We start from the raw sequence: 19,590 nt of genomic DNA on the forward strand, positions 1-19,590 counted from the left end.
ATGGTCTTAACAGGTTTTTTTCCCTTATCAAAGTAGCTGCAGCTTTCTCTCAAAGGCCAATTTGTCATCCAGCCAAGCTTGGTTCTAACTGCGTATACATTTCCAAGGCTGCTCACAATCTCTCCTTGGCTCCATGGCTTTTGGCACATTTGCTCCAATGAGCAATCCAATGCCAGTTTTAATCGGCTGTAGTTGTATGTCTTTAAGGTACGGCCACCTTTCAAGATCCTTCTGTTGTGGTATATTTTTCTTTCCAGGTATCATCTTATGGGTGTAGGCATCTGGGAGTTCAATAAACTGAACACCTGACAACCTGCTGACCTCCAGGCAAGACACCACATAAGTTTCAATAGGTTTCTCTTCCTTCATGGTTCTCAGCAGCATGTCAGTCTTCCGTCCGTTAATCTTCAACTCATTCATTAATGCCTATGTGCAAAAAGTAGCTGAGCTTCCTGGGTCCAGAAAGGCATACCATATTTTTGCGACCATTAACCGCATATAAACTTCTTATTTTTTATTTTAAATGTGCCGCGCACCGAATGACGCAATGCGCCCATTGTATTATAGTAAAGGCTGATTTATGGTTTTGCGTTATACCAACGCAGAGCCTACAGCGTAGGGCTGCGTCGACTTAACGCAGATTATACGGCGGACATAATTGAGGCCACCATGAGAACGTTAAAGGGGGAAGGGGGGAGGCTTTTGCAAAAGCCGGCATCATTTCCGAGGGGCCGCACGGCATGGAAAATGACTCGGCTGCTCAGCGCGGCCAGAGATATGCGGGCTCTGCCCGTCGCAGCGCAGCAGTTCTCCCGGTCTCAGCGCGATCAGGCTCGGAAGAATGCAGAAATGGAGGATGAAGATTTCGATGGGTTTGATTAATGTAATAACTTAAATAAAGTACAATCAAACTAAGTTTTGCTTCCGCTTTTTTTTTTTCTTCGCTTTATTTGTGTGTGTTTTGCGTGCGCTCTGTGTGTGTGTAGACGGCGCCTTTTCGGTCAGTGCGCAGTGTGTGTGTGTTTTAAATCCAAAAATGACACAAAAAACTGAGGGTGCGCCTTTCCACACGGCGCGCCGAATGGTCACGAAAATACGGTATGTCTGTACTATTGCACTTCCCATCTTTGATTTGACTTGGCTTGAACTATTTTGAGGTGCAGTGATCCTCTCCGACTCCAGTTAGCTCATGTCTGTCAGACTGGGTACAAACGAATACGCTCAAGACCGTTTGACCATCACTGTTATCTGCCCTTCTTTCTGCATTGGCAGTTAGGTCCTGTTTCTTAATCACTACGTTTACATGCACTAACAGAAAGTCGAAATGTTGCCTTAATCCATCCGATTTCTAATTTTTAAAAGCCATGTATACACTTTAGCCGGGCCAAATTGAAGCTCTTGAGATCGAGCTTTTAGTGCCAGATAATGTGGTCCTAATCCAAGTTATTCTGGACTCCCCCTTCAGGAAGTGACAAACCGCAGGAGCAGGAATAATAACAGCATCACAACAACACGGTAACAGAAGAAGAAGAGGGAGACTTTGTGTGCATCTTACCTCCAACATGATCAGGCTTAGTATTTAAAGAGCTGCTACATCATTAGCGTCCATTTTTTCGCATGTCGTTGTCTTCCTTTGCGTTTGTTTACTAATTGTACCATAAGAATGCAAGCGTGTATGGCGCCACCTAGCCTCCCGGAGTCGAACGCATCTCACTCAATAATTCGATTGTCTTCTCTCACATGTATACTTGGATTTCTCTGAACTTCCAGTTTAATCCTGAGCTATATTGTTGCCAATATCTTGATTTAGATGTACATGTAACTGCACTGAATGTGGAGGAGTGTGGGATGTGTGAAAGTACACACCTCACAGCTCATTTTACTTTTACAGAATTTAATCATGTGACCACGCTTGAGGCAGCTAAAACAAAGTCCCTTGCTTCTCAAAAATTCCAGTTTCTCTTTGTGTGATTTGCTTTTAAGCTTGTTAGAAGACTCTATGACATGTTCATCTTTTCATAAGGGACACACCGGTGTTATGGAGAAGGTTGGAACTGAGTATTTAGCTGGTTCTCCATCATTCTTGGTTCTCCATCATCCATTTGTCTATTTACTGTTTGCTATTATTTAAATCTGGGTACAGTGAGGGAAATAACCAGAGTCAAATTCCCTGTCTGGCTTGTTCAAACTTGGCCAATAAAGCTGATTCTCTTTATCTAACTGTATGGCTTGTGGCGAATGCCTTTTTTTCCCCCAAAAGAATGGATGAGGAGCAACTTTGGCTTACTTGTTGATTAACCCAGCCAAATCCTTCATCTTGCAAGCTGCACGCAACCCTTTTCCATCTCTCGCACATCTTGAATGGAAGCTCTGCAATGATAGCTTTTAACATTATCCAACTCTTCCATGTAAATCAACTCAGACAGCTTAAAGCTTTCAGTGCAGGATTCAACGCCATGATCAAAAGCTCTAATAAATTAGTTGTAATCTAGAGGATTGCTACTGAAAGTTGGATCTAATAGATGCAGAAACATAAGCAGCAACCATTTCAGGTCCCTGAGGCTAAATCAAAGCTAGGCTACTGCGATTATCTGTCCCCCAAAACTGCGGAGTGAGTATGTAGGTGAGTGAGCAGATGTGTATGTCTGTGTAGCTGTGTGTGTGTAACAGTCAAAATGATGCTCTACCTGAACTGTAACCCCGCCACCCGAGAGACTGGAAGCTGACAAGGAAGAACCCGGAACCCAGGCCACCAGCAGCCCCACGGATGGCCAAAAGAGGGTGGGAGGAAACCCCCGCCAGCAAGACCCGCCCCCTCCCAGCGGCGACAAAGGGAAGCCCCCATGACCACGGGAGGAAGCAGCCAGGGAACCAACGGTGATGGACCGGGACCCAGGCGAGCACCAGCCACCTGGCGGGGGTCGATCATGTGGCCAGGAGGTCCACCGAAAGCGAGCCCCGACGAAAGCGGGCCAAGCAAAAATTATTAGTCATGTTAAACGACAAGTCTCCTTGGGAGTCCTGATAATCCGGACGGAAGTTCTGCTTCACTATGTTTACATTTGCATCTTCTTCCATTAGCCGCTCAATCTCGTTAGCTTGGCTAGTTAGATGACCCAGTTTAGCTCTACAAGATTCAGTTAACTGGTAAACATGCCTTCTCTGTCATATTCAGTTTTCTCTCTCCACAAGCTAGCTCATTATATACTTTTTTCATATCACCAAGAGGCTCAGAATTAGCACGATTACCATGCATGGCTTACCAAGCGCCTCTCGTTTTCCTCTGATCCACCACAGTTGATAATCCACAAGGACTTTAATTAAATAACTTTGTCCACTTTGTCCGCAGAACCAGTCCACAGTTTTTATAGATTTTTTACCTTTCAGTGCTCTTTTCCAAAATGAGGAGAGTAAAGGTTTTCTCACTAGAATGTAGGTTTTCCACTGAAACCAATCCAAACTGGAGCTTATGGCTGACGCGTGCTCTCAAAAAAAAAAAGTCCTCCACAAACTCTTTTCTTGGTTTATTCAAAAAAGGCCATAACAATACACAGTTTCAATAAAACCACTGTTAAAAAAAACACAAGTGAACACAGTCAAAAAACCTAGAGGTCTGCTCTCTATCGCGAGCTGCAGCAAGAAAACCCAAACTCCTCACCCAGCCCCCTCGGTCAGCCACATGGCTTCCTTTAGTACAGCCTCTCATCTTTTGCCCATCTACTTGCATAATAATGTATAAACAAAGATCAAACATCTGAGATATTTTGTTTAAACAATAATAGTCCAAACAAAAACTCAGCAATAAATATAACTGAGATAAAACATTTTAAATGTAATTAAATCATGTCACAAGTATTGTCAGTCACGGACAAAAATTACCACAAAGTACATACATAATCCCTACGGCACCTACAGTACTGGCACTCTGGTCAATGACACATCTCAGTTACAGACCACCTATGGTATTTAAGTGGACTGCAGAGGAAGTGAGGTTGGTCAACGGCGATTTAGAGGGGGCCACTTTGGGCCAAGACCACCAGGGCAACAACCCTACAATTGCCTAAGATTTTGCATAGCACTGTATGGCTTTACTATTTATAGTACAGCAATTAACCAAAGGATGCCCTTAGCGTCCTCAAAAGAGGTCCGTCCTTTGTATATCACCCAAAACCCTAAGATGATGATGGCCAAATACTGATGTAAAGCTTTCAAAATGCTGAAATACTGATGTGGTCTCTGTTGTGTTTTCAGATTTACATCAAGCGATTTTTGTGTGTGTTTGTAATAAGCCTGTGGTTGTTGCTTTTATTCATGCACGTACCTCCTCCATGTGCGAGGTAAATGTTCTCCAATGTTCGATGTTTCTACCCAGCAATGTTGCAGATGGTTTTCTGTCAAATCCAGCATTGTTGGCATGTACAAGAACCCTGGTGTTTTAATTATCTCTTTGCAGTCCAAACCTGTCGCTGAAAACATTTAACCCTTTATGAGACACAACAATAAAAAAAGAGCCTACTTCTTTATTTTGTTACTTTTCAGTGTACCAACATCTTTTTATGTCACTGAGAACACTCAGAAAGACAAATGAATGGAGGCGACAGGAGCTCACTTTTCATCTTGAAAGTGTGGATTGTAAAATAGTTTGTGAGGTCACAGAAGTGCAGCAGCAAATGAGACAAACATATGCATATGCAAGACCGACTGAAGGAAGCACGCACATGGTCCGCAGAAATCACAAGGACTCTGCAAGACAAATATATACACAGGAAATGCCTCCCACTCTCCAACCCCTGCAAGCTCGCTCTCTCTCTCTCTCTCTCTCTCTCTCTCTCTCTCTCTCTCTCTCTCTCTCTCTCTCTCTGACTCTTGGAGTGTTACTCATACTCATGGTGTGTTGCTGAGCAGCAGCCAGTTGTGTTCCTTCCCCTCGCCGAGCTCTCTCATTCTCATCTTCCGCTCTGACTCTCTCATATGCTTCTTGAAGGACAAAAAAGACCTGTCCTCTCCTCTCATTCTTCTTTTCCTGTTTTCTCACTCTACTCTACTGTCTTATCGTTTCGTTTTTTGCATACCTTTTTCTTCCTCCCCCCCGTGCCAGGGGTATTAGTGGGGGCACCGGCGGGTGTGCTTGAGTGAGAGTGTGTGTTTGTGTGTGTGCCGTAGGGGCTCAGCATGGAAGCTGTGGCACTGTATACGTTTCGTGCCACGGAGGGCGATGAACTCAGTTTCAACAAAGGAGACATGCTGAAGGTAAGAGAAATACTTTTATCTTTCTATCTCACCTCTAGATCTACATCTAGAGGTGAGACTTACACCACCTCAAACTACTTTTTAAATGTTTAAATGTTACAATTGTAATCTAAAAAACTGTTATCGTTGCATATCGTTATAGGTTTATAGTAAATAGATAGATAGATAGATAGATAGATAGATAGATAGATAGATAGATAGATAGATAGATAGATAGATAGATAGATAGATAGATAGATAGATAGATAGATAGATAGATAGATAGATAGATAGATAGATAGATAGATAGATAGATAGATAGATAGATAGATAGATTTTCAATTTATAAATAGGAAGATTTATATTGCTAAGGTAAATAGGTTGTTGTAGCCATTATGTAATTTGCTTATGCAAACATAAAAACTGGAAAAAGCTGCTGAAAACAGTAGTTTGTGGTACCGTCATAGAAACAAATTTTTTTACAGGCAAAAAAGTCCAAATTCAGAGATTGGAGGTCGTATGATTGGTCCGTGTATTGTAGTTGGTGATCTGGGTTTGTCCCGTATCCACCACAAGGCTTTTTACACTTTTATTTCACTACCCTTTTTATCAGACTTTAAGACCACAGTGGTTTATATTTAGTCGAAGTCAGTAGACTAGCATCTTTAATTTAATTAAATATCTGACCATTCATAGGAAAAGGTTATGGATTGTACCATCTGTTGTTGCAGTGCCACCACCTTTACTTTTATAACTCACCCTGTATTCTATGTCTGGATGTAAAATGTAAAAAAGAATACGTAGAGAGGCACTGAATGAGTTCCTGCTGTGATCTCTCGTGCAAAAATAAAACTACATTCCAGATATTCCTGCTAAATGATCATCTGGGCTCCAAGTTCATTCATTTTATTTGCCAGGGATTATACATTACCCATTACCCTCACACTTGGAAATAGCTTTTTGGTTGTCATGATTACCCATTATGATATAGGGTAAAAGGTACCAACATTGACAACAGAAATCATTCCAGCAGCACAGAATCCAAGCCAGTGGAGGGAAAAGGGTCCAAAGTGTTTCAATGGTAAGGGAAAAAAAAGCTTAGAAGGAAATGTCAATAAAACAAAAGCAAAACCACATATATAACCAGAATTACTGAAATAAACTGCCACCAGTGTGGCACCTTTCCAAGAACCTCAAAACAGACCCACTCATGTTAATTCAAATGTAAATGTAATCTTTACATTTCAGCCAACAGATTTCCCATGTTTCCACATCTGTACTGAGCTAATCTGCAGTCTCGAGGCTACAGCTTGATATTTACATTACAGACATGTGATTGGCATCAATTTTGCAGTTCATCAATAAATTAAAAAACAAGACAATCCATCTTATTTTGCAATTAATATCTTAACACTGCAGCTGTTGATTTCTCTGTCTGATGGATGCAAGGGCAATTGTTCCTGCACAGCTGGAAATTATTGTGGTAGAAAATTGTCGCTCTTTGGCTTCTAATGTTAACCTCAGGGTTAAAGAGCGAGAGCGTCTCTCTCCTCTCACGCAGCGGCACCAGATGTTCAGCAGTCATACGCGGACAAATTCATGATAAGACACACTGGGATCAATTTCTCCACTGAATTTCGTCCCTGTAGATCAGTTTGCAATGCAGGTCAAGCTTTAAATTGCTATATTCACCTACTCCTTCAAAGCCCTTCTGGGAAAATTGAGAAACTTCTGAGTGAGGATGGAAGAAGTTGAACTCAAAATAAATGATGATGTGCCTTTGATACTGGCCGACGGGATAATAAAGCTTAAGGGTGGAACTTGGTTTTTACGCTCAGTGACACAGTCCAGACATGATCTCTTCTCATTAAACACATACGTAGAGATGCTTTTCATTTCTGTTAAGTCATTTGTTTATGTGGCTAACATGAGCTACCATTCAAGATAGATGAGTCTGTTATGTGAGGTCTATCTTAATGACCACAGTGATAAATGCATAGACACTTTAACATTGCTGGGTTTCTGTGCAACGCTTTCTTCCTTCATGTTAAAGTAAGCGGCTGCCTTTTCTTGTCTTCCGCTCCGATTCATACTTAGGTTTTGGTTTTGAATCATTCCCAACACTCATTCATTTTAACCCGGAGCACCAGGTGGCCACAATTTTACAACATATTAAACAACAGGAGCATGTCAAATGAAAAGCCCACTTGTCTGTTTCAGTGTGTATAACCCTACCTTTCTAGTTAAAAAGCATTTTGGTCCCACAGAAGCTCATTTTCGAACCCTTGTTTTCAGCATGAATGAATGTTTAATTTTGTTGGGCTGCTTTGTTTTGATCATGTTTTACTGAGCAGTGGTCATAGCTGGATCCATCAGACTGAGAGGAGTTCTGATGCATTAAAAAGAAAAAACTAAGATGAAAAAAAAAACAAAAAACTCCACAGATAAATTAGAAAATAAAAAAAGTAGTGGTTGTGGTATTCTGTTTAAAGCTTGAAAACTGAGTGGCCAAATTTGACACAAGGGGCACAAAAGCAGAAAAAATACATTTTTCTTTTGTACTCCAGCATCAAAATTATACTCTCACAGGGTTTAACTGAACCGGACATGTATTTCCAAACCATTCAGTCAAGCTAACATGATGATAAATACTTTTTAAAACTCAGGATGTGTGAGGTATGTTTATTATTACTGGCTTGCTCAGTGATCTGATCAAAATGACCCAAATGCAGCCAGGTTGCATCATCCAACAGTCCTTTTAAACAGTGGGCTTTAATCACACTGTGAAAAGAAACAATGGTATGAACAAGGAACACTTAACCCATGAGTAGTATCAGCTATATGAGGACTACTTTCAGGGAACAATCTAAAAAATGTGATAGGTCTAAACAAAGTTGGACGATCTCTGTTCAAGTAGAGTGGTAGTCTTTTACTCTTCCCTCCCAGAAGTCTCTGTGAGCAGTATGACAACTTTAATGAGAGGGAGACGGTATTGTGACTCCAACTGGGGTTTCATTCGGTAACATCCAAGACTCACAAAGTCAGAGTGATGGATTCACTAAGAATGAGGCATAGTCAGTTGAATAAATGAACAAAATGTAGAAAGAAAGATCCGGATGTAGAATTTATACAAGCAGTGTGCTCTGAAATTTGTATTTACTGCTCTGAAATATAGCAACAGGTTGTGCAACCTTAATCAAGGGGCAATCATCCACTCTCAATGAACACCGATTGATTCTACCAACGGCACCATTATAAATAGCTGATGCATGAAATTAAGTTTTTTAAAGGTGAAGAGGGAACAGGGCAAGCTTTTGGCAAAAGTCCAAAGTGTTAACAGTCAAAGTGGCACTGAAGTCCTTAATGACAAGATGTTATGCTGAAGTTTAAGACGAGCCTGGATATTTGAACCATTTCCTTGCTGGAGGTCCTTATACCAGCATCAGGCTGTATCTAACGGCAACATCGCTGAGCATCAGTGGAAGTCATCACAATCTGGTAGCCTCCCAGTGCTAAAATGACTAAAACAGGTACAACATATGACGGTTTCAAATAAATCTGAGTCTATAGACACAGAGGGACGTTATTTCATCTTTAATTCACCAATCCAGCTCAACATGGGTGAAAACCTGATAACTCCATTGCAATCTGGTGCACATGCCATCATATCTGTTCTTAGACTGAATGTGTGACTGACTGTCTGTGTTTGTATGTATGTATTTTTGTATTGTTTTTATGCTGCCATTTTGGCCAGGTCACTCTTGAAAAAGAGGTTTTAATCTCAATGAGCTTTTTTACCGGGTTAAATAAAGGATATATATATATATATATATATATATATATATATATATATATATATATATATATATATATATATATATATATATATATATACACAGGGTGCGATTTGCCGGTGGGGAAGGTGGGGATTTTCCCCCCCTCTGGTTTACACGTCCTACCCTCTGCTGAATTATTTTGATCCTCGGTGGGGACAAAATGTACCCCCCCCCCAAAGTATTTTCACCATTACATCGTAATTATTAACAAGTAATAACAACCAAAATACACAGAGTCCGTGTTCATTCTGCTTGTGCAAAGTCCGAGGTTTACACAAGAATTAAGTTTTTATATAGCCTATACTGTTGGCCCGCTGTTGTGTGGTAATTTTTCTGAATAAAAATATTTCTCAAAATTATCCCCACCTCTGGTTTTTTCACAAATCGCACCCTGTATATATATATATATATATATATATATATATATATATATATATATATTATATATATATATATATACATACTGCAAAAACAGTCCCCTCCACGAATAAGTCTTGTATTCATAAATCTAGTCAGAATTGTCTTATTTTAAGCAAAAATATCTCTGTCAATGGGGTAAGAGAAAATGTCTTAACTTGAATTCTTAAAACTAGCAAAATAGTCCAAATTAATCTTCAAATTTTCATGAAACAAGGCTTTTATTACTTTTTAGAAGTACATTTTTGCAGTGTATTTCTAGGTTAAAGACCAAGGCATATTATATAAGTGCCTATTATATTACTAGCATGTTGCAAAATTGTATGCAAACCTTGGACTAATGTTAAAAATAGTGCATTTTTTATGAAGCACGCAGCATATTTACAAAAATGATACGAAAAGATTTTTGAACCAGTATTTTTGTCAAAAGTTTGTCTTAAGCCCCTTTTACATCAGCGGATACCCCGCGTGTCGTGTGCCCCTTTTACATTGACCAGTGCTGAGTGCGTGTCCAGCTGCCCCGTGAATAACTCGCCTCCGTGGGTGTCTTATCCGCAGGTCAGGTCTAATGGAAACAGAACTAACGCGGGGTGGCGGGTCGTGAGAGGGTTTGTAGATCACATAACCTGAGTACAACCCACCAGGGAATAAAAAAAAAAAAAGTATTTTTGTTATTTTATAAAATAAGGAAATAGCTGATGAGAGTAACAGCAGCAGCAGGACATCACAGGTAGGGCCTATATTTACATGATGAGTAACTGGGGAGACGAGGGGATCCTGACCTACTCAGCCTCGGAGCCGAGGACGCCGTAAACCAGCATATATCCGGAACCACAAAGGATGGTCCATTGTTTGAATAACTGGCCACAAAGATGACAAACGGAGGCTTTGCAAGAAGCAAAACCCGCCAAAAAACGCTCATCCTGACGTCCATCCATCCTCGTTTTGAAAACTACACGTCTGACGGCGATAAATCTTGTTGATGTAAGGATAATACGTCATTCTAAACGCTGTTGCGGTCTCCCACACAAATAGTATTTAAATAATATGGCTCGAAATGGAAACCTCAACATAAAGGAAGGACATCAACAAAAAGCACAAGTTTTAACAGCTTTTATTAAAGCAACCTCCCAAAATAAATAAGACTAAGCATAAATCATAATACTCACTATAAGGCAAAAGGGGACCTGGAGACGCTGGCTGGACTAAGGAGGATGAGGGGGCACAGCCCATCCCTTTATAAGGACGTCGTTATAGCCGCTATAGCCAACCCAACTAACTAAAAACAAATATTGTAAGTGTACGACCTAAAATAAGGATTACCGGCCATCTCCAGGCCCAAACTAAAAATAACTAAACTAAGGATCAAACTAAATAAAAGCTAACAGAAGAGCATCTGGGTTTGGTGTTGCTTGGTCTCCGTCTCCCAGCACACTGAGCAGAGAGGGGTTGAAGATGGGAGTCAAGTTGATTAGTTCAGGCGTGCCAGTCCGGGTGTGGTACTCTGAGATGGGAGGAGACAAGATTGATTAGATGATTGGCAATGGTGTGTGTTGTGAGAGAGAGAGAGAGAGTGTCATGGCTACACGCAACAAACGCCCACACAGGTGACATTATATTCCGTTTCCCCTTCCCTCCTCTCAACTCGCCTTCAGGCCTGAGGTGACAAAAACACGCCTTGCGTTTATATTACCCAATGCAAGTTTAAAACGCATTCATCATGCAGCGATATTTGCATGATCCAATCTAGAAACGCCTTCAGTCCGTCAACAAAGCTCAGTCTGCGCTGATGAAGACCTAATATAAATTGGTTTTAGTTATGATGTCACTTTTGCCATCAAGAAACCAGTCCAAAAATGGCACAGGCAAATCTCTCCATAACTGAGTGTAAAACACATTTAACACGGTTGAGAGTTCAGTCTATTAGAGGGTTTTCTTTCTTAAAAATATCTGTGCGATTATCATACTCACACTTACTTTCTTATCTACAGAGTTTGATGTTACCGTAATTTCACTGTTCGAGTTGTTGAGCTTTACTGAACTGAATTTGTGGACAGAAATTGTAAAAATGCCTTTCGTCCCAAGGTAGCGGCAATAGGCCGCAGGAGACCCCCGTGACCCTGAATAAAAGTAAGCTGATATACATATCGGATCGATGTAAAAGATAAAAAAAAAAGGTTTAAGGGTTTAAATCCCTCTAATTTTTATATTACCGTTATTCTATTAAAGTTTTGCTGAAGGAACCCGCAGACAAGCAGTGAACTAGTGCTTGGTGGAGGAAATGATGGAGAACAAGAACAAGAAAGTCAGCATCCTAAATTATACAAATTTCAGCCACAGCTGGATTAAAATGCACTGACCTTTAAAGTTTACAGAGTAAAAACATAGACCCATGAATAATATAGATACATATTAAAGCATAGGCTTATAAAGAAATTGTGTGCCTTTCACAAAAATGTTTACAGCAATACAAGCTTCAGTTATTCAAAATAGAGCAGAGCAGAAGCTGCAAATCCTTATGCTTGCAAAAGTTATAGAAACACTTCAGCTTTTTAAAAGTGCTACTTTTTCATGTTTTACTTGTAATTTTTCTTTTTTCTTTTCTTTTTCACAATTTGTAACAGAAACACAATTCATCTTTTTCATTTTTTATCTTTTTACACCCCCTACAATGAGAGTAGTCCTACACATCCGGCTTTTTGTTACTATAAATGTTTTCCCCTTCTTTCATACATATATGAATTAAATTTAAATGCTGGAAACTCAATACATTTTTCATAAAACTTTTGTAGCGCGTAGCTTTAAAATCAATTCTCAAAACAAGATCCAGGAACTGCTGATGAGTAAAAGATGTAGCCACAAATGGCAACCGCATTGCATGCATTGTCAGGTCGTGTTTCTTCTTCCTATTCCTCAGCACAGTTTGGCTAGAAAGGCTTCAAAATGGTAAAATTAAGATTTTCAAACATCAAATACCTGAAAATGCTTTGGAATTTTTTTTGAAAGAACCCATCACGTGGCGATTTTTTTTTTTTTAAACATTCAACCAAACCATGAGATTTTCCTGAAAGAGTAAGCGGATGTGAAACTTTATGATGCTTTTTTGGGTCACCTTGCGATAGCTAGTACTGGCCCTTTTCCACAAGGCTGGAACTAGTTCAGAGCACTGACTTCATACATAGGGTTGCCACCTTTCAGAAATAGAAACAAGGGACGCCCTGATTGCAGCAGCGCAGGAGCCAAAAAAAAAGCCCCAAAACTTCTAAACTGAATAAAAATGTGTTTATTTTATATGAAAAAACTAAATGCTTTGATTTAAAGTTTAAAGTGCTTTAATAGCATTGAACCTGCATGACTGTACAGACAGACAACCATACTAGCAACTGAAATATCCTCCTATGCTATGTATGTCCACATCAGCCCAGATAGCCTACAGGTGAAGAATATGGTGTAAAAGTTAATTTATTTCAATAATTCAACTAGAATATGGTGTAAAAGTCAATTTATTTCAATAATTCAACTAGAATATGGTGTAAAGGTTAATTTATTTCAATAATTCAACTAGAATATGGTGTAAAAGTTAATGAAAATACGGTACAAATCGTGTCCCATATTAGTTCAATACGGGACGCAACATTTTTTTCTCAAATAAAGGACAATTCCGTTTTTTACGGGACGGGTGGCAACCCTATTCATACAGTAGCTATAGTAGCTAACTATCACTATTTCAATACAAGGCTATTTCTAGCTAACTGGTACAAACTGAGGCTAGAAACACATAACCTCATAGTTTGTGCTATTTTAGCCATTCTTTAGTCAGGAAATCCTAAAGTACAACAGAATGAGACGTTACATTCTGATGTTTTGACTTCATGTTTGATTTCGGGAAGATGTCTCAATATTATAGGCATATACAATATGTTGCCCAAGTCATTTCAATATTCAGACAGAGAGAGTGCAAGAGGTCTGATATTTGTTTGATTTTTAAGAAGGCTCTCTATTAAATCTAGTAATAATGACAGGTACAGTTTGTGGCTTCATTGGAGCATTTGTTTCATGCTTTCTCCATATTGGAATCCCATAGTTGAATTTGTTACCATAACTATCGTATGACCAGCTACGGCAGTTCTTAACACACAAAGGTTGTCCTGGTATAACAATGTCGTGAAACAAAAAATCAACTTAACTTGACAGCAACAGTAATGATACTGGACACATCACCCAGCTGAACACACGGGACATCAGCTTCCAATTATCTAATAATAGCAGAGATGTCACTGATGCGGAAAACCTAGTGGCCTTTCACCTTACATTTAACACCTCCACCAACATCATTAAGGGCAACGGTTCATTGTGTGCGTGTGTGTGTGTTGCCCCTAGATTACCAACATGGAAGACGATCCTAACTGGTACACCGCTGAACTCCACAACAGGAAAGGTTTCGTACCAAAAAACTACATCAACCTGCGGCCACATGCGTAAGTTCTCACAGACACATGCACACACACCCACACACGTCTCCGCCTCTTCAGTATATCAGCTGAATGCATTTCACACATTCATAACTGGACTATCTAAAAGCTCATCAGTGCAAATGTGTGCTGTGGACAGCTCCGGGCGGTTTCTGCTCTGCTTTGGACATCTGCACTCCAGCATAAGGCAGCATCCCCAAAGGGACTCTGACTTGCTGTCTTACATAATCATACGATGTAGCATGTGTGTGTTTGTGTATGTTTACAGATGTGCTGCTGGGTCTGTGGCTTGTGTTCGATATCAAGTTAAAAAATGAGAGTGAAAGAAGCTTCAAGCGGCGAGGATTTTAATTTTTTTTTAGTTTGTCTCGGCGTTGCTGAAAAGTCTGTTAGTAGCCGTGAGCAGCTATGAAGAGACAGAGCTCCTGGTAGATATTGTCGTTCCTTATCGCCCATCTAAATCCCTTTTTAATTCTATTTTTCTCTATTATAGTATTTATCTATTTATTTTTTTAGTACTGACAGAGGGCACTTTTAATGTCGTTGTTATATAACAATAACAAATAAAGATATGATAATCTAATCATTAAAGTAATGTTTTCATATCAGGCACCCCTTACGAAAAAATAAGTTTATTTAAGTATGTTTCAAGTATACTTCTAAAAATACGGGAGTATACTTTCATTTTACTTTTTATGTACTTTTAAAGAGTGTTACGTGTACTAGTATGGGGGGGCAGTTTGGTTTGTTTCCGGTTTCTGCTAAGTGCTGTCCCATTCTTATTTCTACCATTTGGAGCCCTCACACTCTCTCACACTTGATCACGTTCCACCTGACGTCACTAAAGTCTGTGAGGGTTCAGGGCTTGAGGTTTTAGGGTGGAGATTGGAATTCAGCGTCCTCTCACCACTGCTCTTCTCCCTCTACACTAACAACTGCACCTCAGGGTGCTCGTCTGTGAAGCTCCTGAAGTACGCGGACGACACCACCGTCATCGGCCTGATCCGGGAAGGTGACGAGTCCGCGTACAGACGGAGGGTGGAACAGCTGGTCCACTGGTGCAGTCAGAACCATCTGGAGCTGAACCCGCTCAAGACTGTGGAGATGACAGTGAACTTCAGGAAAAACCCACTGCCACTCCTCCCCCTCACCATCCTCAACAGCACCGTCTCCACCACAGACTCCTTCAGGTTCCTGCTGTCCACAATCTCCCGGGACCTGAAGTGGTCCACCCACATTAACTCTGTCAGGAAGAAGCTCAGCAGAGGTTGTACTTCCTGCGTCAGCTCAGGAAGTTTAACCTGCCACAGCAGCTGCTGATCACATTTTACACTGCCATCATACAGTCTGTTCTCTGCACGTCCATCACTGTCTGGTTCGGATCGGCCACCAAACTAGACATGCACAGACTGCAACGGACAATCAGGTCTGCAGAGAGGATAGTTGGGGCTAACCTCCCATCTATCCAGGACCTGTACCGGTCCAGGACCAGGAAACGGGCAGGTAGCATCTCTGCAGACCCCTCACACCCAGGACACAGTCTGTTCCAACTCCTCCCCTCTGGACGGAGCACTGTACGCTAAAACCTTCAGACACAAGGACAGTTTCTTCCCCCAAGCTGTTGCTCTGATGAACTCTCACAATTAAGAGTCTCGGAGAAATCCATCACGCGCAATAACAGTAATTTAATGGCACTATCACGTGCTGTAACAATGCACCAACAATGATCATGTCTGCCTCATTCTACTGCACCTGCTGCACCTTTCACTTTTAAAAATGGTACATACGCTATTTAAGAGCCTACCTCATACTGCTGCACCTTTTATTATATATATGTTAATAAGTGCCACATTTGTCTATTTACTGTTTGCTATTTTTTAAATCTGGGTACAGTGAGAGAAATAACCAGAGTCAAATTCCTTGTTGGGCAATGTTCAAACTTGGCCAATAAAATCTGATTCTCTGTTAAAATTTTGATCTCAGGTTGCACTGTTTCCATCCAATTGTCATGTTCCACTTGGAGCTGCTGCTTCTTCAGGCTCAACATTAACTGTGGTCTGTGTTATTTCTACCATGGCCTCCTCTGGGTCAGACACTAGGAAAGACTCAGACAAATCCACACCAGATTTCTTTCTCTGAGCTCTGGTAACTACACATGCCGGAAAGACACCATCAGGGCATTGCTGAAACACATCAGACACTGAATCAAGGGCTGGCTTGTCTGTCACCTCTGGTACTGGAACTACTTTAGCCCCAGCAATATCATTAGACATTATGAAGTCTACACTTTTCACAGGTAAAGCATGGCGGACTGCAACTTTGAAAACTCCACTCACCAAATCAGAGTGAACATGGATATTATGCAAGGGTACTGGAACAAACCCCATTTCAATACCTTGCACAATTGCACTAAACTGGCAAGAGGACCTTCAGGCAGTGGCAAAACATCAGTGAGGATAAAGGACTGTGACCCTCCAGTATCCCTCAAAATTCTAACTGGCTTCTGGTCTTTTGGATCTCCAGTTAGAGACCAAACCATTAAAGAGAAAGCAACAGTCCTCGTCAGGTTCTTCATCAAACCCTTCGCAACCAAAAGCTGTGAGTCTGATTAGAACTGTTCCAGGGTCCTCTACAGAGGCTCCTCCCCCTCATCAGGCATTAGATGCTTGTTTCAGGCCTTTCATCTTTAAAGGTTTTGGTCTCTCTAACTGGAGATCCAAAGGACCAGAAGCCAGTCTTTGTTTGATACTGGTGAAAAATAAAGTGACAACGTGATTATATAGGTCTATAGCTAGCAATCAGAAATTTGCAGAGTGTGACTATCGGCTCAGATCAAATATATTTCAAATATTAGAGTTATTCACCGGCAGGTCTTTTCAGACAAACGCACAAAAAAAAAAAAAAGAAATGAGTTGCTAAAAGAAGACATTTAATCTGTAAACTACAGAAACATCAGTGACCTTTTTATTCATGTGTCCTCTTTTTCTGACTTGCCTCCAGCTGGTTCGCCGGTCGCATATCTCGTGGTGTGGCAGAAAGTCGTCTCAGACACCGAGAGTGTGGAGCCTTTCTGGTCAGAGAGAGTGAGAGTGCTCCTGGGGAGTTTTCCATATCCGTCAGGTAGGAGATAATTACCCTGACACGCACCTACATGAGCTATAAAATCCCCACATGCACCTTTTCCAAAGTAATATTCTTTTTTTTTTGTCCTTTGAGTCATGTTTCTTCACAGCTCATCTAACTTCTCTTTGTATGTTCACTAATACCTTATGGGTGCATTCATGGGTCAGGATATATAGAGTTGGAGATAGTGCCATGGGACCATGAAAGCAGGCAGAGCGGATAAGAGGCAGGCAGAGGGTTAGAGGGAAGATCATCAACCCCTCTGGTGTGATGTGAGTTAATACTGTCTGGCACATGGCAGCATCTGGAGCCACCGGTGTGTCCTGTGATGCCTTGGGGGTGTATGTGTGTGTGTGTGTGTGTGTGTGTGTGTGTGTGTGTGTGTGTGTGTGTGTGTGTGTGTGTGTGTGTGTGTGTGTGTGTGTGTGTGAATATTGGAAATTGAGGCTCGGGGTGTGTAATGAGTCTGAATTCTGAGTCCTGGTGCTGATAAAAGCGAAAACTGGAATGAAATGTTGGCTCTACGCTGGGCACTTGGGGCTGTAAGACAACCTGGCTCGAGATGGGACTGAATAGTTGGATTGTTGGTGGGGAAACTGACTGGGCATGACATCTGTTTTTCAGGAGATTTGTCAGAGGATAGGTTTTTTTTTGGAAGCAGGAAAGGATGAAAGGATAAATGGAAGAGAGAGGACAGGGAACAGAGGAGAAGGGAGACACTGTGTATAAAATAAATCTGCCAGGAGGGAACAGAAAGGATTTTGATGTCTTGTTTTTTGTTGGGTTTTTTTTTTTTCTTCCTGCTGAGCATTGATGTCTGCCTGGCTGTGGCGGCTGTGTGGTGAAGCAGCTTGAACACTGGGCCAGGTGTTTGTGCAGCTTTTGTGTGCACTAGTGGCACAAGACTGAAGAGACATCCTGACAGCAGAAAGATGTCATTTTGAGCTCAGCTCGATTCAGCTCTGACAGCGACCTGTGTAAAATTAGATCCACGACAACAGAATGAAACCAGTGTGAGACTCGCTTTATTTACTTACTGGAAAATACCTGGCGAGGACAGAAAAAACAAACAAAAAAACAAAACGCAAATGAGATACTGTGATTTAGAGCTTAGCTGAATACCATTTTACGGGCTCCAGAGCTTCAGTAATGGTTTACAATGAATATTCAATGTGCAGAACTACTGCAGCCCACAAGCGCGGGACCAAGCAAATGTGGTCTACACACGTGCACGCCTGGGACCTAGAAGTATACGAGCAAGCAAGTTATTATATATAAGTGTCATTTTCATATATTCATATATTTGGGCAAAATATCCAAAAGCCTACAATTAAAAAAAAAAAGACTAAATATCACCAAAACCTTTTTACACTTTCACAAGGTGGTTTTTGAAATATGTTGGTAGTTCAGTTTATTGCAAAAGTGTAATGGAAACACTTTTTTCACAGGATGTGACGTAGGCGGTCAACCTTTACTAACCCAAATCTTGTATCCAGCTGTTCTTGGCCTCATTAATATGATGTAGTTTTGCTATAACACTTATTCATTATGCATTACTGCATTACGTAAGGGCTTCGCCTCTGAATAATCATCTGAATGATCATACGCTGCCCTCTTCTTCTGTTTTTCGCAACATCGGTAGCTGCAGTTGCAATAATTTCTCCAAAATTTAAGATGCTTATATCCATCTTCCAAGTTGAGGTTTTCTTTTTTTTTCTTGAAGAGAAGTGACAAGACACAGAGAGTTACAGAGATACCGAGAGAAAACGATGGGAGTTGTGTTCATAAAAAGGAAAACACCATAAAACACTGTATATCATTAAATGGTATACAGTTTATAAATACAAAACCTGAGTCCTAAAATCATAACTTTTTGCAATCTCATGCAAAACTAGCATGTATGCAATGTCAACTTTCTAAGGGAAAAACACAGTTTAAAATAACCACCAGTGGAAATTCCCCACAAGTTTTTGAGAAATTTCCAGACATGTCTAGAGAGAAGGTACACGATCTCTCGACTGTGATACAAATGGTTGAGAATGGAAGAGTAGATTTATTTCATTTTGCCCACAGACCATATGGGGCCATCGGTGTAAACTTCAGAATACTTTTTGGAGGACACAATATGTGCTCAGGGACTACAGCTTCAGACCATGCCACTAAAACTTTCCCGATGGGTTATTTAGTAGCTTAATTTTGGAAAGTGAACTGAAGCGATACCAAGTTAGACTTTCACAGAGAAATTAAGAACCCAATCCCGAGAAATGGACGTTTTCCCGGTTCTCTTTGACTCAGCAGCAGATGAGTTTTGCACAAGGCTGTAACTTAGATCAGTCATGGGCAGAGTAAAGCTGTGAAGAGGAGGACCCATATGCAGGCACATGGGCAGGTGGCAGATGGCTGAAGAATAAATGAACTTTATTGACTGAAACAAAACCAAAAGCCCTGAAAAGGCAGTGTGTCCTGAGACGAAAATATCAGATGCAAATCTGAGTGATGCAGAAACAAAACTT

At 40.8% G+C, this 19,590-nt stretch overlaps 1 protein-coding gene across 2 annotated transcripts in view; it reads left to right on the forward strand.

Annotated features, from left to right (window-relative positions):
* The first annotated feature begins 4,913 nt into the window (after window positions 1-4,913).
* grapa (GRB2 related adaptor protein a) overlaps window positions 4,914-19,590 on the forward strand; it is a 35,481-nt gene continuing 20,804 nt past the window's right edge. The window contains exons 1-3 of one of the 2 annotated variants that reach the window (XM_061711314.1): window positions 4,914-5,250; window positions 13,863-13,960; window positions 16,955-17,074. In XM_061711314.1, the coding sequence (XP_061567298.1) occupies window positions 5,173-5,250; window positions 13,863-13,960; window positions 16,955-17,074 (296 nt within the window). In that variant the 5' untranslated portion in view covers window positions 4,914-5,172. The remainder of the gene's footprint in view (window positions 5,251-13,862; window positions 13,961-16,954; window positions 17,075-19,590) is intronic. The other variant, XM_061711315.1, reaches the window with a different exon arrangement.

The sequence above is a fragment of the Cololabis saira genome, chromosome 21, assembly GCF_033807715.1.
Source record: "Cololabis saira isolate AMF1-May2022 chromosome 21, fColSai1.1, whole genome shotgun sequence".
Taxonomy (NCBI): domain Eukaryota; kingdom Metazoa; phylum Chordata; class Actinopteri; order Beloniformes; family Belonidae; genus Cololabis; species Cololabis saira.